The sequence below is a fragment of the Amblyomma mixtum genome, chromosome 2 (assembly GCF_055824585.1).
Source record: "Amblyomma mixtum isolate Tamu chromosome 2, ASM5582458v1, whole genome shotgun sequence".
NCBI lineage: Eukaryota > Metazoa > Arthropoda > Arachnida > Ixodida > Ixodidae > Amblyomma > Amblyomma mixtum.
Window position 1 is genome coordinate 197604258 of NC_143013.1, and position 21838 is coordinate 197626095.

Sequence of the window (21838 nt, forward strand, 5' to 3'; positions counted from 1 at the left end):
CGCTGTTTACGTGTTGAGTTCCGGGACTCAGGAGCTTTGCGGGCTCACAGGAAAAGAGGCACAGACGCAGAATGACAAACTCTCGCAATTTTTTATTGGAGGAAAACGTACACATTACCTTCGGGTGTTTGGAATTCACGTGATTGCGCTGCCAGCTTCGCCAAGCAACATAAGAATAAAAAAAAATTTGGCTTTGTTGACTTCCCCGCTTTACTTCAAAACACATGCCTCGTCGGAAATGTATGTCATGCCGAGAGCATTTTTTCTACCCAGCACTTAGAGCGACGCAGCTATCGCTGGCAGTGCAACTGAGGTCTCATAAGTTTTAGTTGTCACTTTCGCGAACGTTGCAGTCGACCATGTTCTTGACAGGTAATACAGAATGGCAGCACTTTACCAGGTACATTCCTTGCCATAATATTACGGATCCCGCGTCGGCCATCAGCCTTTTTTAACGCGATATTTAGCGAAAATTAGGAAGTACTTTTTACGTATGTTAGAAACTTGATATCTTCGCTACGCAACGCGCGAAAAAATTTCAAAGGCCGAAGCGTGCTTCGTAATATTTTGGCTGCACCTGTTCCCCACACAACGCGAAGAGCAGCAAACATTGCATGTGGCACATCTGTCAAGCAGAACAAAGTACAGCAAAGGTTACCCGTCAGGTCATTCATTGCCTGTGGTCATTTCCATATAATCTGGCGAAAGTCTGTGGTTTATTGAGGTTTAAGGTCCCAAAGCGACTCAGGCCATGATCAGAGAAGCCGTAGTGAAGGGTTCCGGAAATTTCGATCACATGGGGTTCCTTAACGTGCACTGCCATCGCACAGCACATGGACCTCTAGAATTTCCCCTCCATTGAGATTTTGAGGAAGTCGCATTCTGAACAATTCAAACAGCGCAAAATGAGCAGAACGTAGTGGTGGAAATTTGTGCGTAAGAGTTCTGCGCACTGTCAATAACGATTTGAAAATAATTCAGGCAGTTGCAGCGTGATATTGCAACCGCCTGTTCATTTAAGGGCCCCTTATGAAACTGCATTTTCAGGTAGCATTGCTTTACTAAGTAATTCCGGCGAGAAATTGCTCAGCATGAATGAGGATCTGATTAACAGACAAAATTAATTGTTTCGTGCTGAACACGCGATATCTACCGATAGTGTCTGGATAAAAATGGTGTGGATGTAAGCATGTGCTGCAGTTAGCCTCAAGATTTCATTGTCATTTTTTGCCTTCCTGGTCGCAACGGCTATGGGAGCTGCGGAACGCATAGTTCGATTGTTCTAGCATGTGTTTTGCCCTCTGTACGTTGCATAAGTCGAGAACACTCCTTATTCACTCTTTAGAGGGGTGTTCTAAATCTTTGATCCAATAGGTACCGACATCCTAGTCATAGTTGTGCTATGTGAGTTTCTGACTTCACTCAGTTTAACAAACAGCCGAGTGACTGGTCCCTCTATGGTGTGACACCCTCAATCGTGCGCCTCAGTCGCACTTCTGTTCATTTGAGGCTTGGAGCACCGAGGTAAATGTTCAATGCCACGCTTCAGTCTGGTCTTTGTCACTCCGCTTCAAACAGTTGCGGAGGCCGTGTCGTGATATTTACTGGAGATTATAAACGACTGGTTCCCCTGAGTGCGTCCACCACTAAACCAACTCACCATCTACGAAACATGCGCGCTCATGAAGAACTTCCCCGAAGCTTCACACCAACGTGGGCGCCGCGCAGCAGTGCTTAGCACAAGCAAGAGTAGTTGCATTGCTGACATCACAGGCAGAATTTTTTCTTTGTGATCTTTGATGTGGCTTTTTTGTCATCTGCTTTTACCAGTTCAACACGGATATGTACTTTAAAGAAAGCTGACTAGTGTCGACAGTCTGCTGTGCAACCGGAGAGAAGCAAAACTGTTCGACATGTTAAAGCTTAGTGCTCCTGCCTGGCGGCAGCGGCGGTCCAGCACTGGCTGGCCTAGATGGTGTGGCCACCACCGAAGCCTGCAAAGAAGCCTCCCCGTACTCCATGTGACATTCGTGCGCACGCATGTCAAGTTCCTGCACCTACTGGCTGAGGCGCTCGGCTAGGTTCATCGGCCCATACAGCGGCATATCCGCTGCGCCGACTCCCTTGCGCTAAAGAGTGGCTGCATGTGAGAGCTGCTGCTGCTAGAGAACGGAGGGTGGGGAGGACTGGACAGCGTTTATATGCTCGATGCTGTTGAATAAATCTTTACCGGTCAACCTACGCTACCTCTGCTTTCCATCTCGGTGGAGATGCTCATAGCAGCTCGCGTGCCTTGTGGTTGATTTTACACAGGGTTTGGGCGCCACATGTAGAAGAGATGTTACGGAGGCATGCAAAGTGAATCGTTCATCCACTCCCACATTCAGTATTGCATTTCATCTTGGCGAAACACATATCATTCGCATTTATCATCTGTGGCAAGCTGTCCAAAACCAAAGAATTCGCATTATAACTTATTGTCACTACTCTGTAAATGCGCGTCTGCTCGATCCTCTCCCACGATATTTGGTATGTGCACAAAATAATCGAATACAAATTATGTACCATTATGTACAAATCTGTTAGAGAACTACTTCCTTTTCCGCGTCGCAACGACACACGTTTTGCTGATCAGAATAACTTCTTACTCCGTAAACCTAACACTAATTATGGTAAACAAACAGTTCGTTTCTCCACTACCACTTTATGGAACTCATTACCTTTACCATAAAGCAATCATCAAATATCTGTGCCTTTAAATGCGCTCTTCGTCAGTTTGTACAATCCCCCTAAAAGTATTTCTCATGGTAAATGGTACTAGTTTTGTCATTTATATCACTCTTTCATTTTTGCTTTGTGTTGTTCTGTACGCTTTTAGGCGTGTAATCTTTTTCATGCAAATAAGTGTTTGCATTCTTTCTGGTATCTAACTTACTGCTCTTTACTGATGTCAACACCTTCATAATTTTTGCATGTGTTGTCTCCATATTCATTTTTACAATTGTTCTCACAGGAGGTCACGTCCACACTCTCAGACTTTGCGACCTCCTTCTGTATTCCAGTTATTTTATTCTTGTACCATAAACATATAATAAACGAACCTTGAACCTTGGGCCACCAGAGGCTTCCGCAATGTTCATCATCATCATCATCAGCCTGACTACGCCCACTGCAGGGCAAAGGCCTCTCCCATGTCTCTCCAATTAACCCTGTCCTTCGCCAGCCGCGGCCACCATGTTCCCGCAAATTTCTTAGTCTCATTCGCCCGCCTAACTTTCTGCCGCCCCCTGCTACGTTTGCCTCCTGGAATCCACTCCGTTACCCTTAAGGACCAGCGGCTATCTTGCCTTCGCATGATAAGCAAGTGGGCTTGGGCGTTGCCCTGCCCAAGCCCACTTCTTCCTCTTGATTTCAACTAGGATATCATTAACGCACGTTTGTTCTCTCACCCACTCCGCCCGCTTCCGATCTCTTAACGTTACACCTATCATTTTTCTTTCCATAGCTCGCTGCGTTGTCCTTAACTTAAGCTGAACCCTCTTTGTTAGCCTCCACGTTTCTGCCCCATAGGTTAGTACCGGTAAGATACACCTGTTGTATACTTGAGGGATATTGCTAAACTGCCATTCATGATCTGAGATAACCTGCCATATGCGCTCCACCCCATTCTTATTCTTCTAGTTATTTCCCTCCCATGATCTGGATCAGCTGTCACTACCTGCCCTAAATAGACATATTCTCTTACTACTTCCAGCACCTGGCTACCAACTGCGAACTGCTGTTCCCTTGCTAGGCTGTTGAACATTACTTTGGTTTTCTGCATGTTAATTTTTAGCCCCACCGCTATGCTCTGCCTGTCTAATTCATTGATCATGCTTTGCAGTTCATGTCCTGAGTGACTTAGCAAGGCAATGTCATCAGCGAATCGCAGATTACTTAGGTATTCTCCTTTAACTCTTATCGCCAACTGTTCCCATTTCAGGCCACGGAATACCTCCTGTAAACAAGCAGTAAATAGCATAGGCGAGATCGTGTCTCCCTGCCTGAAACCTTTCCTTATTCGAATTTTATTGCTGACATTATGGAGAACTATGGTAGCTGTGCAATCGTTATAAATATCTTCCAATATTTTCACATAACACCCTTCCACACCTTGATTCCGCAATGCTTCCATGACTGCTGAGGTTTCTACTGAGTCGAATGTTTTCTCGTAATATATGAATGCTATATATAGGGGCTGGTTATATTCTGCGCATCTCTCTATATATATTATTCGCTCAACAGCGGGAAGCGTGCTCGAACTGCTGCATGCTAGCGCTGAGGTTACGGTGCACAGGCCACATGCCCGGCGCTGCTCGCACGATTCCACGCGATGAGTACGAAGCAACCTGAGGTTAGTACACGTTGCACTCGTCAGAACAGTTTCCGCAGTAAACACAAGCTGGGTACACTGGCAATGGCAACTTTATTCAACATTGGCTTGAACACATACGCCATACGCAAAACAACAATATGACGAAACAGAATAACAAGGAAGCTCTAACAAAAAATTGCAAGTCAAGCATATGAGACCACTCCATGCCGAAAATAAGGCACGCACTGCAGCTGCCATTGTATTGCATTGCCTGCGATCTATGTATTGCTCACATACAATGCTTTGTGTTCAGCATGCTTCTTTGCACATTAACCGATAACCACTAGACACAAGGTCTGTCTCGGCTTTACAGATTGTTATTTGGGCGCAGAGATCAAACAGAGGGTTGCGAGGGCTTTGTTAACAGACTGCGAAAACACAGGTCAGCCTTCAGTAAAAAACAGTTTAGACGAGAGTTCAAAGCATCCAATAAGTCTTCAAAGAATTATTTGCGACCATCGCATTCACGTGATTCCCCTTTGACGTGCTTAAGCATTAGAATACATCACTCAGGTTGCAACCGTGTACTGCTTTAGTGGTAGGCTGGGTGATGAGGACTTCTTAAAGTAGATCGAAACGCCGAAGCACCGTAAACCACGATTAGTAACGTGCCGCATCACAGTATCACTGGAAACGGTATGCGCGAATAAGTGGCGATCTTGTTTACTGATTGTTAATAGTTAAATTTGGTAAGAGCGGCTAGCCTGTTCGTGCATAACAAATGTACCTCACTACCTTACTTTTCGCAGCTCCTTTGAAGTGGCAACGAACTTTCACACTAAAGAGCAATCGATCATCACAATTCAGCAGTATGACACAATGCGACAATGAAAATACAAAACCTGAGCTACTCAAGGCAGCAAGTGCTTTCAATCGCCATTAGAAAGTGGAGAGCCTTAAATGCTTCCTTGAAAAAAAAAGAGAAAAAACTGCGAGTTCGACACTGACTAAATTGGGAAATGCCCCTTTCTTCCTGTACTCGCCGCCCCATACGGCAATAATTTGTTTTAGCCGAACAACACAGGAGAATTGCCCAAAGTGCGCGTAAAAGACGACGCACACTATTTACATCCCCTCGACGTCTACTACCCCGCAGCCGGCAGCATAGAACTACTCTTAGTGAGACAGGTAAGACTGCCAGGTTTGCACCCATTTGTCTTCTGTCGCACCCGGTTCCTCTCGAGTTATGATAATCAGCTGAACTCCACAGCCACAGGGTGTCACGATACCGTCAAGTAAGCTAACAGGATAGGCACGATTGCCCTCAACAACGGCCACGACAACCCCTTCAACAGCGTCGACGTCGCTGCTGAGTGTGCTTCTTGTCCGCTGCCTCCGTGCGGTCCTGGGGAGGAACGGGCCCGCACACGGTAGTTGAACGTTGGAGAGTCGGGCACCGAGTTGCCGTTGTCCTGGAGAATCATGTCGGACGCCTTTTCGGCCATCATGATGACAGGAGCGTTGAGGTGGCCGGTCACCATCTCCGGAAAGGTAGACGTGTCCACGACGCGGAGGTTAGTCACGCCGCCGCGCACCCTGAACGTAAAACCAGTGAAGAAGTTTTAGTGGAGGAACGGAGACTATGTGCCCTTTTCTTAATAGTTCTCTAGCGCTGCACTATAACTTCTGCATTGTGTTGGCATGTGACAAAGAGAAGGTGCGCTGGGCAATATGGGCTCGCATTAGCTGCTAAAAAACTACCATTGGCGTCCGTCACGCATTGGCACGCAGCCCCTCAAGAAGAAATATGTCATCCACAGATCATGTGAGATGCAGCTATGGTATCAGTGTAGCACTATAAAACCGGTGTTTCTTATCGTATAATGATATAAAGGCAAACTGGTAATAGTTACGTTCCTCAGTCTCAAAGTTGTGTGCCCACAGCCCTCAGGTTCAATGCTCATAGGCGGCCGTCAGACCGCCTTCTGAGCTCGACCCAGGGCACGAAAGCAGAACCGCCACAATGTCAAGGTGCCTTGCAACCGGACGCCTGTCAGAGTCTCCACAGACGCGCCGAGCTGGCCATTGCAGTTTGGCCGTGTAAGCTCTACACACGCTTCACAAACGAAATGCTATCCGGTAGCAATTGCAGTCCAGCCGCATGGTTGAAAAAAAAAGGGCGCACAGACGTCTAACACCTTTCCAGCGAAAGAAAAATTCGTTCCCGTCCGGCGGTCTAGCTTGAAACTATTGCAAGAGACAACTGGATTAGTAGAACAAGCCTGGAGTGTTTCTCCTGTTATGTGACAGGAAGGACAAGAATAGGAAATTGAGTTGTAAGTTTCAAAGCTCGTAGAGGCCATCAGCCTACATGACTCCACTTTTTATTATAGAAATAGAGCATTGTGCCTCCAGGCTCCAACGCTTCTTACCCTCCCTTCTTCACGTCCTGTAAGGCGCCATATTTAATAACCAAACACTGCCACCGATACGGTGAGGGAGTATTCTACGAGCGCCCGCCAGGTGCCCCTACACTTACACTTACAACAGGCGCGCGAATTGTTCTTTGCCCATGTATTAGAAGCTCTGTCCTTGCTCTGGTTAGCACTGAAGGCTATAAATTCCCTGCGTTGTCTAGCAGCGTGATTACTGTTGCATTATACTCACCGTGTTTCACAGCCGCGTTTGCCCAGTGTCGGATGACGAATTTAAGACGCGAAAGCTCGTTTCCAAAGTTGATAAAGGCCTTAAGAAAGTGGCGCCACACGTCGACGGCGAGGATGAACACCGGAGCAATGCACAGAACTTAGCAGTTGACGGTTGTTACCTCTCAGTCCATTTAACGAAACAGCTACGGCCACGGTGGCTGAATGTTTTGATGAATATGTTAATTTGCCTTTTGTATGCACAGTATCTTGATTGCTGTTTCGACTTTTACTACGTAGCGCATTCCTCAACATAAATTTTTATCTTCCTCACCGACTTCTAGCATGAAGCCAACAGATTACATAGCTCGTATTGAAATAATTTGATTGAGTTGACCTGGAAATTTACAACGTTGTCATCGATAGGCATCTCGTAAATCTTACATTAATGCCCTACGCTTTCAGTCCACAACTCGTGCTTTATCAATTTTCAGTGCCACACCATTCATTCTCTGTGACGTCACTGATGGCAAAATGCTAGAAATTAAATGCAAAGCAATAACGTGGACAGGCCTAACAGATCGGAGAAGGTGCTTGTTAAGTTATCAGCTATGGCCCCGGTGCCTCGTTTCCCCCTTTCGCCGAGAATTGCCTTGTCCGCAGGAAGGGTTAAGAATAATTACAACGCGTCGCGCGCTCCGCACGCTGTCCGAGGTAGTGGGAAATGGGGAGTGAGACCTCGCACGGCCTTGTCAGGGTCGCAAAGGGCCGACGACCTTTTCCCGTTGAGGAGGGACATGGTCTCAAGTGGGTGGGTCACTGGGGTCTGCGACTTCTCAAACCGCCCGGCTGTCCAGCTAAGCGCTAAGCTAAGTGACAGTAAGGCAGATTTGGAGGCGACCCGATGGGTTGCAGGTGTAGCGAGATGCATAAGGGAAACCGCGCGCCCTGCATGATCCAGGAAGTGCGGGGTCCTCGGAGTCGGGGTCTGGCGAGCCATGGGCTCCGGCCTTTTTGTTTGTCGTGCCATTGCACTTTTATTGGTCGAAATTGGGTGAGAGCAGATTTAGTAACGTTCCTCCCATTTACCGAAAGGTTTGAAACCACCTGCAAAGAGTTGGAGGAGGAGCTCACCGAGTCTTAGTCTCGGCTGCTTTTATACTGCCTTGTCCTCTAACTGCTGGTATTTTGGACCTGTCTTTAATAAACCAGTTTTGTTTGTCCAGAAGTTGGAGTTGCAGCCCCAACCGGCATCGTGTCGCCGGACGAGCGGACTGAGACGCGAAGTGCTCTTCGTACTGCAAACCGCCGTGTATACAATCAGCGGACAACTTGCCATCGTCATTCGGCGCTCGCGACGAGCATCCGACAAGACCAAACTGGCCATCCGACGTTTCCAAAAAAACTTTGTTGCAAGGTGCTTCTCGGAGGGCAGGGCTGAGACGGTTTGGTTGGTTCATCTTCACTGAAAAGGCACCGAAAAAGCGCTAACAAGAGGGATAGCAGCAAAGTCGTCTCTCGTCTCCACTGTTGTACAATAAAGCGCTGTTCACTGCCCGTAATTCAACTGCAGATGCTACTTCCCTTGCCTGTCCCGTTCCCTCGGGTGACCAACGATGGGGAGGCCTACCTCATCCTCGGGTCGACCACGGCCCGGTGGTCGCTGCCCATTCGGCAGGTGCCGGCCGGGTGGTAGGCCGTCTTGGGGAAGGCCAGCGCCAGGCAGGCCCAGTACTCGTCGCTGTACTGCTCGTGCTCCTCGCACCCCGGGAACACCTCGCTCCACACGCGGCCCCCGATCTCGGCGAACGCCTTGGTCTTGGTGATGTTGTGCACGATCTTCAAGCCTACACGGCGCCAGAGAGAGGAGGACACAGTTAGGCGATGCAAAGGCAGCGCTGCTTAGTTGAGAGAAGTGAATTTGTTTCCATCGTGGGCCCCATCCCTCGACGACGGTGTGGCCCTTGTGGTATCAAGTACTTTTGATGAAAAGCACGCTCAAACTGCATCTTGCAAACAGTATATTGCCTGTGATTGGTTTTTTTACGCTAATGTGTGCGAAATAAATGTGCACGTTTCTAACATGCGCTTGGCAGCAACATTCGAAGCTTTCGCTTTCTCGAGATTTCTTGCCTAGAGCGAGAACCTCACGCAGTTCCTTTCAACATATCAGTGAAATCGCATCGTTTATGCATTATATGTTGTCAGAGGGAACGTTCCTGTCAGACGTTTACTGTATTGTGAATCGTAAAGCAGGCTTTATTTTGTGGACCTCATAATATCTTTTATGCGACGTGACGGCTGAAATTTTTGTCACTCTCCTAGCAGTACCTTTAGCGGTAAATTTACAGAGATCGTACATCATTTTCAGCATGACGCTTCCATTAGGAGCATATCTTTTCCCGTCGCTCCATTTCCCCCTTTGCACCAGTTCCGTCACTCCTCTTCAATATGAGGACTTTGCATGTATAGTCGACAAAAGTACCATCTCTTCGTGCCAACTCCCGCACCTTGTTATAGTTGAGCGATATAGAAGTAGTAACAATTGTAATGCCGAATTCATAACTCATATCTGCCGACAGAGAACATCTGGCATCATGTGCCTCGTTCCTTAGAAGCTGGTACTGTGACCACACTCACCAAAAAGGTGTTCCGGCTTAGAGCTTAGAAAACGCGCTCGGCAACCATCGCTTGAACTTCGGCCTCTTGTAGCGTTAGCAGGTGGATTAAAAAGAAGCAAATTCAGGTGTCAAATAATGCCATGCTGCAACGCATCTGTAAGCAGTGCTGGGAAGTAACGCTGAAGGAAAAACAATTGCAGGAAACCTAATGCGCCCGCCCTACTCCACAAATGCAGTACTTTTCGTTATTTCACTGTCACATTAGCTGCGGCTGCGAATCGTATGGCCAAATACACAAAGCTTTTTAGTTCCTGTACAGACTACAGAGAAGAGGATTGCAGGTAATTGGCCATGTGTCTTCAAACAATATATGCAGTTGTCTTTATAAAGATCATCGCGTACTGTCATTTCAATCCATGCTTTATTACCAACTGTGTACATTGGTAAATAATATTAACATTAATACTCCTCTACCACTAAGTTTTCCTTATTTCCACACCCTAACACAAAACATGCATCGAATGGAAATTTCAATTTGCCGGCCTGTCGCAATGTATACGAGGAACGCTTACTTAAAATTTCCTGCGCAAAAGTCTGGAACACAGTACCTATTAATATAAAGCTTGCAAATAACTTTCTCTCTCTCTGCAGGTCTCTGCTCTTCTGAAAGTTTTTCTTTATTAGCAAACACGAAGGGCCCTGACCCCGACCTTTTTTGTTGACCTTTGCTAACTTTTCTATCCTGTTCCTTATCGCTCTGTGGTTTTCTCTTGCCTGTTTTTTTAATTTCTTTCCTATGAAGTGCGACTTCAAGTGCGTGTATTGTTCTGAGCCATATTTATTCCTGTTTGATTCTTTTTCTTTCTTTCGTATTCAATTTTTTTGGCTCATTACGGCTGCCTGGTTTACTTATTTTGTTTTAATTTGCACTGAGCATTTTCGCTAGCCACACAGCTATTTTTTATGCACTGCCTGGCACGTTCGAAAAAAAAAACAGTGCATTGACTTCTGACTTTCAAGATATTCGTTTACACAGTAGGTATCTTATCCTTGCGGTTGTCTGAACAGAACTCCGATAGAGCCCATGATTCCTCGCAGGGTATAATGTACACTTATAACGCGTCGGTGCTCATTTGTTGTCCAAATGTGGCGGGGACCTCCGTCAAGCCTCTATAGGCTTTTTGTCCCCGCTCCCCACATCCTTGATGTGAAAATAAACCTGATTGATTGATTGAGGTGAGCGTACACCTGCACTGGTGAGACGGGCTCCCAGGGACATCGTTAGCTGTTCAAGGGGCATTCAGCTTTTTTAACGACCGACCTTCGGAATCCGCAAAGGGGCAAAACAGGACGCACAGACCTCTGCACAAGTGCAGAAACGAACATAAAATATGAAATGAGTGATGCGGACTACGCGATACCGGAAACTGAAAAGTCAGAATGTAAAAGTATGTTGCATTTCATGAATGAACAACCAGAGCACTCGCTTTTCTATGTTTTGCTGCTCTTCCCTAGTGTACAGTATTCAACGGTCTATGTCATTAACAGTGTATGCATTACCTCTACCCAGACAGCAGCTCCCATAGCCACTCTTCCAATGCGCGTACCTTCTGAGCTTCCTTCCTAGAGTTACAGAAATTGTCATATTCCTGTGTAGCTGCTGCACACTTTTGGCAGCTACCGGCACATCACTTTTTCAGCGGACAACAGCAGTGGGGAAAAGTTGATAAGCCTACCTTCGACTATGACCTTGACGTCATCGGGGTGCGTGTAGTAGCCAGAAACGACGACGGGAGGATCCTCGGGGTCTGTGGAGCGCAGCTTCACGTAGCCTCGTGATTTGGGACGCGTCACGAATGGGATCATGTTGACTGCGGCCTCCCCGCGGTGAGGAAGGACGTATTTGTCGTAGACCTGCAAGCGTCGAGCGCGAAATGAGGCACATCTTTTATCCAAAGGTTTTCATAGAGCCCTATAGCTACTAATGAGATCCAATATCACTGCACGAATCGGTAAAAGGAGTTACTTGTCGAGGTTAATTTCCAGCGTTTATCTCTAGTGGTATTTACCCTAGTTCCTCACAGCCATGATGCGGTAATTACTGCGGTAGTCTGTTAGGCAGAAGTTCCATCTATGCAGCTGAAAGTCCATTACTGAGTGCAACAAACAATCAAAATTTAAGCAAAGAAATAAGTTTTAATAAAACTACAGGAATATGGCGTGGTTGCTATTAAGAATGTGATTGTACCTAAAACTAGCACATTGGTACACCAGTGATGGTAATATTTTCCGCTTTTCCTCCACGGCTTGCAGCCCTTACGAGACCGGGCACCGAAGGGAAAACCACGAGTACGGTCTGACGGGATATTAAGGTACTCATATGAAGGTCAACCTACCCGAATTAGCTTTCTCCAACGCAGTCTATTCTTACAAAAAGGCTTAGCCAAGTAGATGAGCCGGACTATCCACTTTCTTCGTCCATTCTGCGCCATCGTTTTTGTTGCAGGGAAAGCAACTGTGAGTGGAGGTAAAATTTATTGTTCCTCTTTGGCCGAGCAGAGAGCGACAACCTCCGAAGCGGATTGTACTCTGCCTTCACAACATCGTTTTTATGATGGTAGTTGCGGGACGGGCACAAACTTTATCATTCCTCCTTCCTGTTTTGTCACTCCAAAAAACTATATGCGCTCATTATTTATGTGAAACAAGCAAGCGTTAGCTCTGCGGGCGAAAATGTGTGGAACTAAGTCTTCGCTCGACAACAGCATAAGTATTTTTTTTCTTTTTGTGATCAATACGGATACGGTGAATACTATGAGGCGACAGTGTTATGAAAGTTGCCTGTAAAAAATTTCTTGTCTCTCTAATCTTGCAATTTAAGTCGCAATTTGCAAGCTTTCATCTAAAAATATATTGCTGTGGTCAGCCCCTGCAATATGCACATATGACTGCCTAATGCTCCCTGCTATGTAATATAAGCACAGCGAGCAGTGTTATCCATCGTTAGTTAAGACACGGCAGTCCCCTCAGGTCGTTAGTGATCCAGCTTCTCTTATCACTCCTTTTGAGGGACTGATCTCCGGTTCAGCTCTAGAAATGTTCTACTACAGTGCGTCGAGACTCGAGACAAATCTTTGCATGGACAGAGAGGTTTCGGTAGAGCGACTATAAATGTTTCAGAGTCACTTTTCAAATACTTTATCTTGGTATAGTGCTCCGCAAGCAACACGATAAAATACCATTACAAACACCAGGCGCCTTTAGAATCAACAAAAGCAAAACAGGAAGCTGACACGTAGGCATACATCTAAAGAGAGCTGCGCAGCGACAGTTGCCCAAAGAAGCAGACAGCGCGTGTCTTGTCTACTCTTTCCAACCTTCGTCTCTGCGTTGTTATCTTTATAGGTGTTTGAAATAGTCGCTCGTGTAGCTGAGATCTTGACACTAAGTTAGCTCGGCATGATTTATGCGCACTAATTAAAATATTGCACGTATTGTACTGTGTCATCAGGCCTGTAGAATTTATCCTATTTACAACGGAGCACAGGGCACCGAAATACCGGCGCTGCTCAACCACCCTTATCTGACTTGCTTAGTTACCACGTAGTGCTTCGTTAATTGATAAGGCTAACAAAAAACACATCTGCTGACAAAAAAAAAATTCAAGGTGCTGTGGGATACTTTCTGTGTGCAGTACTCTCATATGCTCCAGGCTCTTGCCTTTTTTTTAAATACGCCCTGACGTGATATCAATACTCCCAGTTAGCTCTGTACATGCGGCTACTGCAGTTAGGTAGGATTAGTTCCTATTCGGCTTTACTTTTGAGATTTTTAAGTGTTCATTTGCTTCGCATCCTTGTAACTAACACAATTTGCACTTGTAACTTGCACACGTATATGCCAGTTCCGTCGATGTTTTCGAATTCTACCCCCCCCCCCCCAAAAAAAAAATAAAAAATAAAAATAGTAATAAAAATTCATCATGCTCAGCTCCGTGCAACACCGCCTTACATAACATATGCGCCATGAAACTACGCGACGACCCGTTTAGCATGCTGTTTAGATTTGTTTGATTTTAAATTTTAAAGACGGTGCGTTTCTACACACTAGAAAGATTGGAGTTATAGTTTTCTTTCACACGACACCAAGTGCATTGCTCTGCTCACTACGCGATAGTAGGTATTACGCTGCCCCGCCAAAAATTGTACAGGCTTCAGCAGCTGACTTGCCTTTAAACTCCACAAACCATAGTTTGTGGCTTGGTTGTGGCGATACCTGAATATTAAGTACAGAAAGAATTTGTCTCAATGCACATTTATTTCCTTAACATTAGTGCTTGCATGCGTCCACTGCTAAATGTTTGAGACGGCAACTTTTTTTTCCATCAAAATAAAATTTTTTCCGCCTAAAGGGTATGTTCAGGCCTCCTAAAATGCAATTTATTTATTTATTTACTACAATACCCAAAGCGCCAATTTTTACATGACATACCAGTGGAAGGGGGTTATGGGGGATATCAGAAGGAACATATCAGGTGACGGTTCTTATGTGCATGCATAAAACAGAAAACAACAGATCAGTTTTCTTTGTGAAAACATCGAAGCCCATAGCAACTACGAATCGGAAAAAGTGATAATAATAAAAGCAAGACTCAAAGAAGAAGCAGTGAAGAAAACTTCAAAGGGCCTAGTTACTGCAGATAAATTTCACATAAATTGCACTGCTAGATAAATTACAGCAAAATGACAAAAATGTGTCATTATCCATTTTGAAGGCCATATCGCGCAGTAAACGGTTCCATTCCGAAATTCTCGGCGGAAAGACATCGTATAAACCTCAGTTTCGCACCTTATTTTTCGAATCTTATCCGAAATTTTAAATTCAATTTGCTAGTTTTCCAGCGCAAAATAATAGGGTTGATTCTCTCCAGCTGAATGTGCAAAATTTCGTGCAAGGTGTCATAATTCATGAGAATAACCACATCGAAACTCCGCGACTTGTCAGTCATACACCCGCAGGATCGTGGGAATAACTAACACTTCAAAAGTGCACATTGTGCTTGAAATTGAGAAAAAAATGATGTTACTTCTAGTGGCGAAACATGTCTGACGAAAGTGGCGGAAAGTGGTGGAAGTAACGGAAGACAACCCGTTAAGTGTTTCGCGAATTAATAATTATTGAGTTCGCGATATGGTATAAACAAAAACAGCTAAGTAGCGAGACGAAGGATGCGAAATTCTCCTGAAGCGAAGAAATCACTGCTAGGTACCGTCTGCTCTCACAGAAAGCTCCGCGTTCACTTTGGACACAATTGTGTGCATGGCGTTCTTCATTGTTCTTCCTTGGTCTTCCCCTAGTCTAACCTTACCTCTTGCTTCAGTCCCAAGCCGATGAGGAAAGGTTCGGTGTAAGTGGAGGCCGGCGGACCCGTGTTCAGCATAATCTCAATGTCGGGAAAGTCATCGTCCTGGTCGGCGTACTTGGTCTTCACGAAGGCGATTCCCTCGATGCCTCCGGGCATCGTCCATGGTCCTAAGAATCAGCCAGAACTATATGTGAGTAGGGATCGGCATTTGCTGACGCAGCATTGTGCTGCAGTTAGCCTACATAGTTATGCAGAAGTGCTGTGTCCACCGATGGCCGTAAATAATACCAATGTTACGAATGCAAATACATAGTGCACTGCCGACGTGATTTTCACGCCGGGAACGTGAGGTAGCGGCCGCCATCATTTACCTTCCAGATACATTGGCGGGGAGAGGGGAATTAAGGTATACTCCAAAAACTTTTCCAGTGACTCTAGCGGGGCCACGCTCCCCGCTAACCGTGATTAAGGTAATACCAGCAAGTAGGGTGAAGACATCGCTACCATCGCAAGCGCGTGAACGCTCACCGGTGTTGTAGCGGTAGTACTCGAGGGCTCCCCTGACGCCGGTGAATCCCTCCCCCAGGCTGTCGTTGAGGTGCACCAGGGAGGCAGCTGCCAGCGCATGGTCCTGCAGGTTCTGGCCCACCGGCAGGTCGGCCACCACCGGAATCTGGGCCAGGGAGGATGATCGGACACGCGTCAGCAACGTAAGTGCAGGTCCAAACGTTGGGCCGCTAATACTAGTTCCCAACGAATGGACGCTTGAGACCAGAGGCCGCTCTGGCAGGGTTTTAGGCTGAAAGTTACGTTTTCGAGTGAGCGACGAACCTAAACAGCACTCGACTGCCAAGGCAGTTCACTGCACGCAACAACGTAATACACAGGCGGCTCTAGTCAGAAAAAAAAATTAAAAATCCCGAAAGCTAACCTACCCCTCAAACCCTGTTATTATTCGACACTGACACGAGGTCACGAAGCGTGGTTTTAGAATGAACAAGTAGTGCGCAGACGCGAGCCGGGCATACCAAAATGGTTGTGCATCAGGAAACACATCTACAAATGCATTTAATGATGTATAATAAAAAGATATTCTACACCACAGTCACAATCATGCGCCGCGCGACGTTTACTCTTTCTGTTACGCCACGGGGATAGCTTATCCATAATGAGCGGCCAAGCCTAACACGTGGGAATGCATTTTTTAACCTCCAGCTACATTTTCAGCGGCTAACTTAAGCAGCATCACTAGCAATAGCATTTGTAGCCATCCCCAGTAGAACAGCCAAGTACAGCGAGCCGCAAATGCTGGCGCGACCGCGTTAAATAATGGTGGCCCCACTGCGCATGCTCGCTACCGTATCCCAGCGTTCAGCACCTCTGCAGAGGCACTGCGCTTTTTGCCGTTCTCTGCCCCGCGTCTTGGAGAGAGGGCTGCCAATAACTTCCCAATGAGGACGCTGAGAAATATCTCTGGTGGAAATGTCTAGAAAGCGGAGCGTGAGGAAAACTCACGTTCATCTCTTCAAGATGTTCCTTAGGTCCTACGCCAGACAGCATGAGAAGCTTGGGCGAGTTGATGACTCCCGCGGAGATGATGATTTCCTTGGATGCTCGAACTGTGTGCTTGCGCTGGTTTTTCTTGAAGGAGACGCCCACCGCCCTCTTGCCTTCGAACAGGATCTGTAAAGACGAGCACACATGACTGTCGGAATGAGAAGTCTCTCTGCAGCATTATAATGGCATCGGCCAGAACTTGTTTTTGTTGCCTAAAGCCACGTAGTATATAATGGCAACACTTTTGTTTTACTTTTGTTTTACTTTCCGTCCATATCAGGCTAACAGTTCGTAAACGTTGAACATTCAAGCAACGCTTGCTTAAACACATCTACGGTGAGCAGAGGACACGAAGTTTTCTTATGAAGAAATCTGTATGTTTTTTTTCCAGCAGGGACTCATCATTGAATGTTCTCCGGACTTAATTATCCAGAAAAACTGAAAAAAAAAACGTATGCGTGCGTTTTGTTCTCTGACGTCGTTCGCAGGCAGCCGCGATGGCTCAGTCATTATGGCGCTCGACTGCCGACCCGAAACACGCGTGCTCGATCCCCGCCGTAACAGTCGAATTTTGATGGAAGAGAAATTCAAGAGGCCCGTGTGCTATGCGATGTCAGTGCACGTTAAAGAACGCCATTTAGTCGAAATTTCCAGAGCCCTCCACTATACGGCGTCCCCCACAGCCTAAGTCGCTTTGGGACGTTAAGCCCCCATAAACCCATGATGCCGTCCGCAATTGCTGCCAGGAGCTTCTGGGGTAAAAGATAACCTGATTTCGCTTACCTTAGTCGCCTTTGAAAACAGTGACACGTGCAGGTTCTTGCGTCCTTTCTTTCCCGAGATGGGAATCACGAACGCCTTCGACGTCGACCAGCGCTCCTTGCCCCGAACCGTGAACTGGTTCGCCATAAAGCCTGCATATGCGCAATAACCAAGACGATTAGAATATATGCTGGTAATGTTCGCGCTGCGAATGTTCGCACTAGTTAGCGGAAACAGGAACTGAAAGGCGACGATAAATTTAATCAGTCCATCGGCATCAGTTTAGCGAAGCAGCTTTGTTTTAGAACCAGATGAGGTTCACATGTTGATATGGAAATCTGCGTTATGCTTGGGACCACTACTAGTAATGCAAAAAAAATGTAGTGATGTTACTACTCTTTCATACCACGACGTAACAAAGCACGGGCTCAAGCGATCAGTTTAACCACACTACATTGATCTGGTCGTGCCTAATTTCCACCACTTGTCTTTGATCAGAGCTGTGTTCCACAAGGCGTTTCCTCTGGGCGCCGTCATAAACCCATCATATTTTAAATGAGGCCCTTCACAATGTCGACACTCTACGTTTACAATTCAGTACTTTTTTCGTTTTCCCTTTTACATCCGCCAATCCTTTCAACTGTGTGGAGTTAAAGGCAGCGAACCTGAAACCTTCTCCTTGTTAACCTCCTTGCTGTTTTTGGTCTCACTCTACACCACTGCTTTCATCGCAACAATTTTCTCTTATTATTTGAATCCTCGAATGAGTAGAACTAGCCGCGATATTTCTCGTTTGCTCACCAGTTTGCCGCGCTCCATTGTGGTCGTTGATCTCGTAGCCGAGCTCCGCTCCTGCCTTCAGGAAGGCATGTAGTGCTTTTGTCTGGAACTTTGTCGAGCTGACGGTCAGCTCTCCACCGGTCCCGTGGTAGCCTGCGTTACGGCAGAAGTTTACGGTAACAGTTTATTCTCAGCAACAATTTCTCGCTCCCCTCTCGAGTAATTAAATTCGTGTTTTCGGAAAAAGCAAAAGCTAACTTACTTTAATACCTGCCTTAACTATAGCGGCAATAAATGCAGCTTGTTTCTGTCATGCGTTATAGAGCATCTGTTGCCCTTTAGTCGCCTGGTGCTCCATGTTCAACTGAAGTCAAGCTCCTCGCATACAAATCATTAGACAGATCAAAATTAGAATACGCATCTCCCGTCTGGTCTCCAACAAGCATATCTCTGTAATTCAATTCAAGCAGTTCAAAACCGAGCAAGTAGATTCATTCATTCATTCATTCATTCATTCATTCATTCATTCATTCATTCATTCATTCATTCATTCATTCATTCATTCATTCATTCATTCATTCATTCATCGTATTCTTTCGATATCAGCATATCATCCCTCTGATCACAGCCCAGCCTACCTACGCTTGCTCATCGCCGCTATATTGCTAGTTTATGTTTGCTTCACAAGTTTTTTTACTCTGAGCTACGACATGAACCATATCTGCGCACCACCACCACGCATCTCTCTCCGCACCGGCCATCAGCAGCAAATGTCACGACGTCGCGCCCGCAGCACTACATTTTCTTCACCATTCATCATCCCCCGGACTACGAACGACTGGAACGGCCTTCCCCGAGAACATGCTGCTATCACAAGCCAATCTTTGTTCCTCGAAAGAATCACGCGTGTACTTTCTCAGTGAAAATCTTATATTTGTATAACTTACTTCAATTTATTTGTTACTTATTGTGTTTTTTTTATTTCTGTGTGCCCCAACCCCTTATGTAATACCATCTAACGAATGTTTTTAAGGTATTAAAATGAAGTGAAGTGAAAAGCGCTAATGAGACGAGTTAGGAAGACTAAATGTTAACATTGGTAATGCAACAAACACATGGAGACATGGGAGAATGCTACAGTACACAAGCGCTACAGTGCTACAGTAGTGACTCTTGTGAACTGTGGTTCTCCTACATCTCCATGTATTTGTTGCACTGCGAATGTTAATATTGAGTACCCGCTAGCCCGAACCCTCACAATGCCAAGATGGCTAGCACAGACAAGACGCCTCAGCAAACGAATGCCACTAGTGTTCACACAACCTTCCAAGTGTCGGCCTTTTGTCTGCCAGGCGCGATATCGCGAGAGGGCAAAAGTTCGCACCTTTTTCGGCTAGGCTTGCATTGGTGTTGTCCTCCGACTTTATGAAGTACGGTAACACCTCGTCGTAGGACCAACCGGTGGCGCCACCTTTGGCCCAGTTGTCGTAATCACGCCGATTGCCCCGGTTGTAGATCATGTAGTTGAGCACACTTCCGCCGCCCAGCACCTTGCCTTGAATCCACAGATCCCTCTGGACAGCCGGGGAAAAAAACAAAAAACAGTGGTGAGAGCAGCGCTTAGGCTGCTGAGAAAAAGGTGTTTCCTTGGTCTTTTCAATGCTTCGCAGCGATAGCCACTGATCAGGCATCAGGTGTTTCTGATAAGGCGTTATCGGTGCGAATTCATGCGTTTTGTATTATTTCGGGGCCTCAATCCTCGCCTAAATGATGACGAAGCTACTACTAGAAGTTCGGTTTCCGGGGCGAAAGAAATAACAGTAATTTTTGCAGCGCATGCCTCCGCACATTCCCCTTCCGCTTCTTGTCACCTTTCATACCGACAGAGCTCCTCCACAGAAGCCTCATAAGCCGCGTAGACCTCGATCACATAAGCAGCAAAGCTCAAATTTTTGACAGCGCTTCGATAAAACCCGTGATTGGGCTAGTCTGGGATAGTTTCGATAAGATCTTACTGGGGGGCCCCCCTTCCTTGCGGCCACGCTCGGCAGCGTAAAACTACCCCTTCGATAAAGCGCTTTGCCCGGGATCCTTCGCATCAACAGCTAGAGCTCAAACACGCACCACACATCATACATTAGACGGAGCGGGTGCTGTTAGAACAGCGGCCGTAACGTCTACAGTGTGTTCTGCGCATGCGTTGTGAGCTGGACGCTATGGTGATTTCGATATCGTTCATCTCGCGGACCCTTCGGTAGCATACGTTAGAATGAGCAGTAAAAATAAAAATAATAATAAAAGTGCTCAGCCAGCACCAGTCGCATTAATAAGCAAGAAGGAGGCCAGAGTCTACTGCACCAAGTTTTACTGCCGTTCTTTGCGACAGAGGAAGTTTGTAACGCGACCGTCGTTGTAAACAAAATGAAGAGGTCAGAGCACTGCCTGCGGCGAACCGTTATTGGCGCTCGTCCCGCTATGGCTTACGCAGGCTGACATAGTAGGTCGCTGCGGACGCGAGAGCATATGCGCTCACGCTTCCTGCGCAAACACACAACGCCACAATCCGTGCGCTGCGTGTGGTCATCGCATATCTCTCCACTCTCGCTAATGCTGTTCATAAAGTGGGGCAGAATTCAACGGAGGCTGTAATCTCGCCTCGCATCAGCAAGGACAATTGTCCAGCATTACCTGACATAAAATCACGGAAGTAGCGTAAGAACGCTGCAGAGGCGGACCATAAACAGCTTTACGAATGCTCCCTACGAAATGGCGCACTAGGCACTAAAGACGCTAATCTAGGCTCTCTCTAATCTCGGCTCTCGGTAGGGACAATAGCCCAGCGGTAAGTCTCAGATCCTTTGTTGTCTGCAATTACCGCGGTCACAGCATCAGGAAGCTGCAATGACCCAACGTAAACAGCTGTGTGATGGAGCCAAAACTTGCATGATCTGCTGTCCTTGAGAGACCGCTTTATGGTGTCAACTGCGCTTAGGCGAAATAACCTCCACTTGGAAACGTATTTGCTTTCATATAAAGAAAATGATGATGTTTAAGGGAAAAAAATTACATTTCCCTGAACGGCGTAATACAGCAACTTTCATGCATATTTTTTCTTTCGTCCTGAGAGTGTTTGCAGTGGATGTGGTCCTTGCGGAGGTATTCATGGTGTACGAGAAGCGCATTTAGGAGGTTGGCCGCTTGTTGTTACTGCCGATCAGATACGTGGAGTAAGTTTCTCGTTGCTTGAGCCTCAACCAGTGTCCAATATTTCTGCTGCCGAAATATCCCTGTCACATCAAAACAGAGAATTACCTCCTTGTCAGACACAACCATTCCTCCCCATCCGCTTTCTCGTCTCCTGCCGCTTTACTAACTCGCCGTGCAGAGTGTATTACTGGAATCAGTGCCGCACTGTCTGTCTGCTTTTCCTTCTTCGTTGAACTACACCGGTCTTTTCTTCGTACGCAGCGAGAGCACCGTGCATACCATGTTCATGTTTGCAGCCGCATGCGCAGTCCCGCTAACTACGTACAACGGTTAATTCGCTGCTAAGGCATGCGTCCGTTTCCACCAGCTGAGATAATGTCGCAGTTAACGGCCTTTGATGTACACAAAATGAAACAAACGAAAATGTTTTCATGTTCACTTAGCCTTTCGCAGCGGCAGAAAACGTATGTTTCAAAAGTGCAGACCGGCATGCACCTCATCTTTATTTCTGCGCTGCTCGTGCACACAAAACTTGATGCTTAGGTCG

General features: G+C 46.4%; 1 protein-coding gene across 1 annotated transcript in view; it reads right to left on the reverse strand.

The window, feature by feature from the left end:
• Positions 1-4446: 4446 nt before the first annotated feature.
• The window catches only part of LOC149362144 (glucose dehydrogenase [FAD, quinone]-like), a 35777-nt gene continuing 18385 nt past the window's right edge, over positions 4447-21838 (reverse strand). The window contains exons 3-11 of the mRNA XM_089572914.1: positions 19469-19658; positions 18106-18237; positions 17326-17456; positions 16501-16668; positions 15514-15658; positions 14989-15152; positions 11357-11534; positions 8630-8846; positions 4447-5950 (exon numbers count right to left, since the gene is read on the reverse strand). Coding sequence (XP_089429040.1) covers positions 5635-5950; positions 8630-8846; positions 11357-11534; positions 14989-15152; positions 15514-15658; positions 16501-16668; positions 17326-17456; positions 18106-18237; positions 19469-19658 — 1641 coding nt within the window. The 3' untranslated portion in view covers positions 4447-5634. The remainder of the gene's footprint in view (positions 5951-8629; positions 8847-11356; positions 11535-14988; positions 15153-15513; positions 15659-16500; positions 16669-17325; positions 17457-18105; positions 18238-19468; positions 19659-21838) is intronic.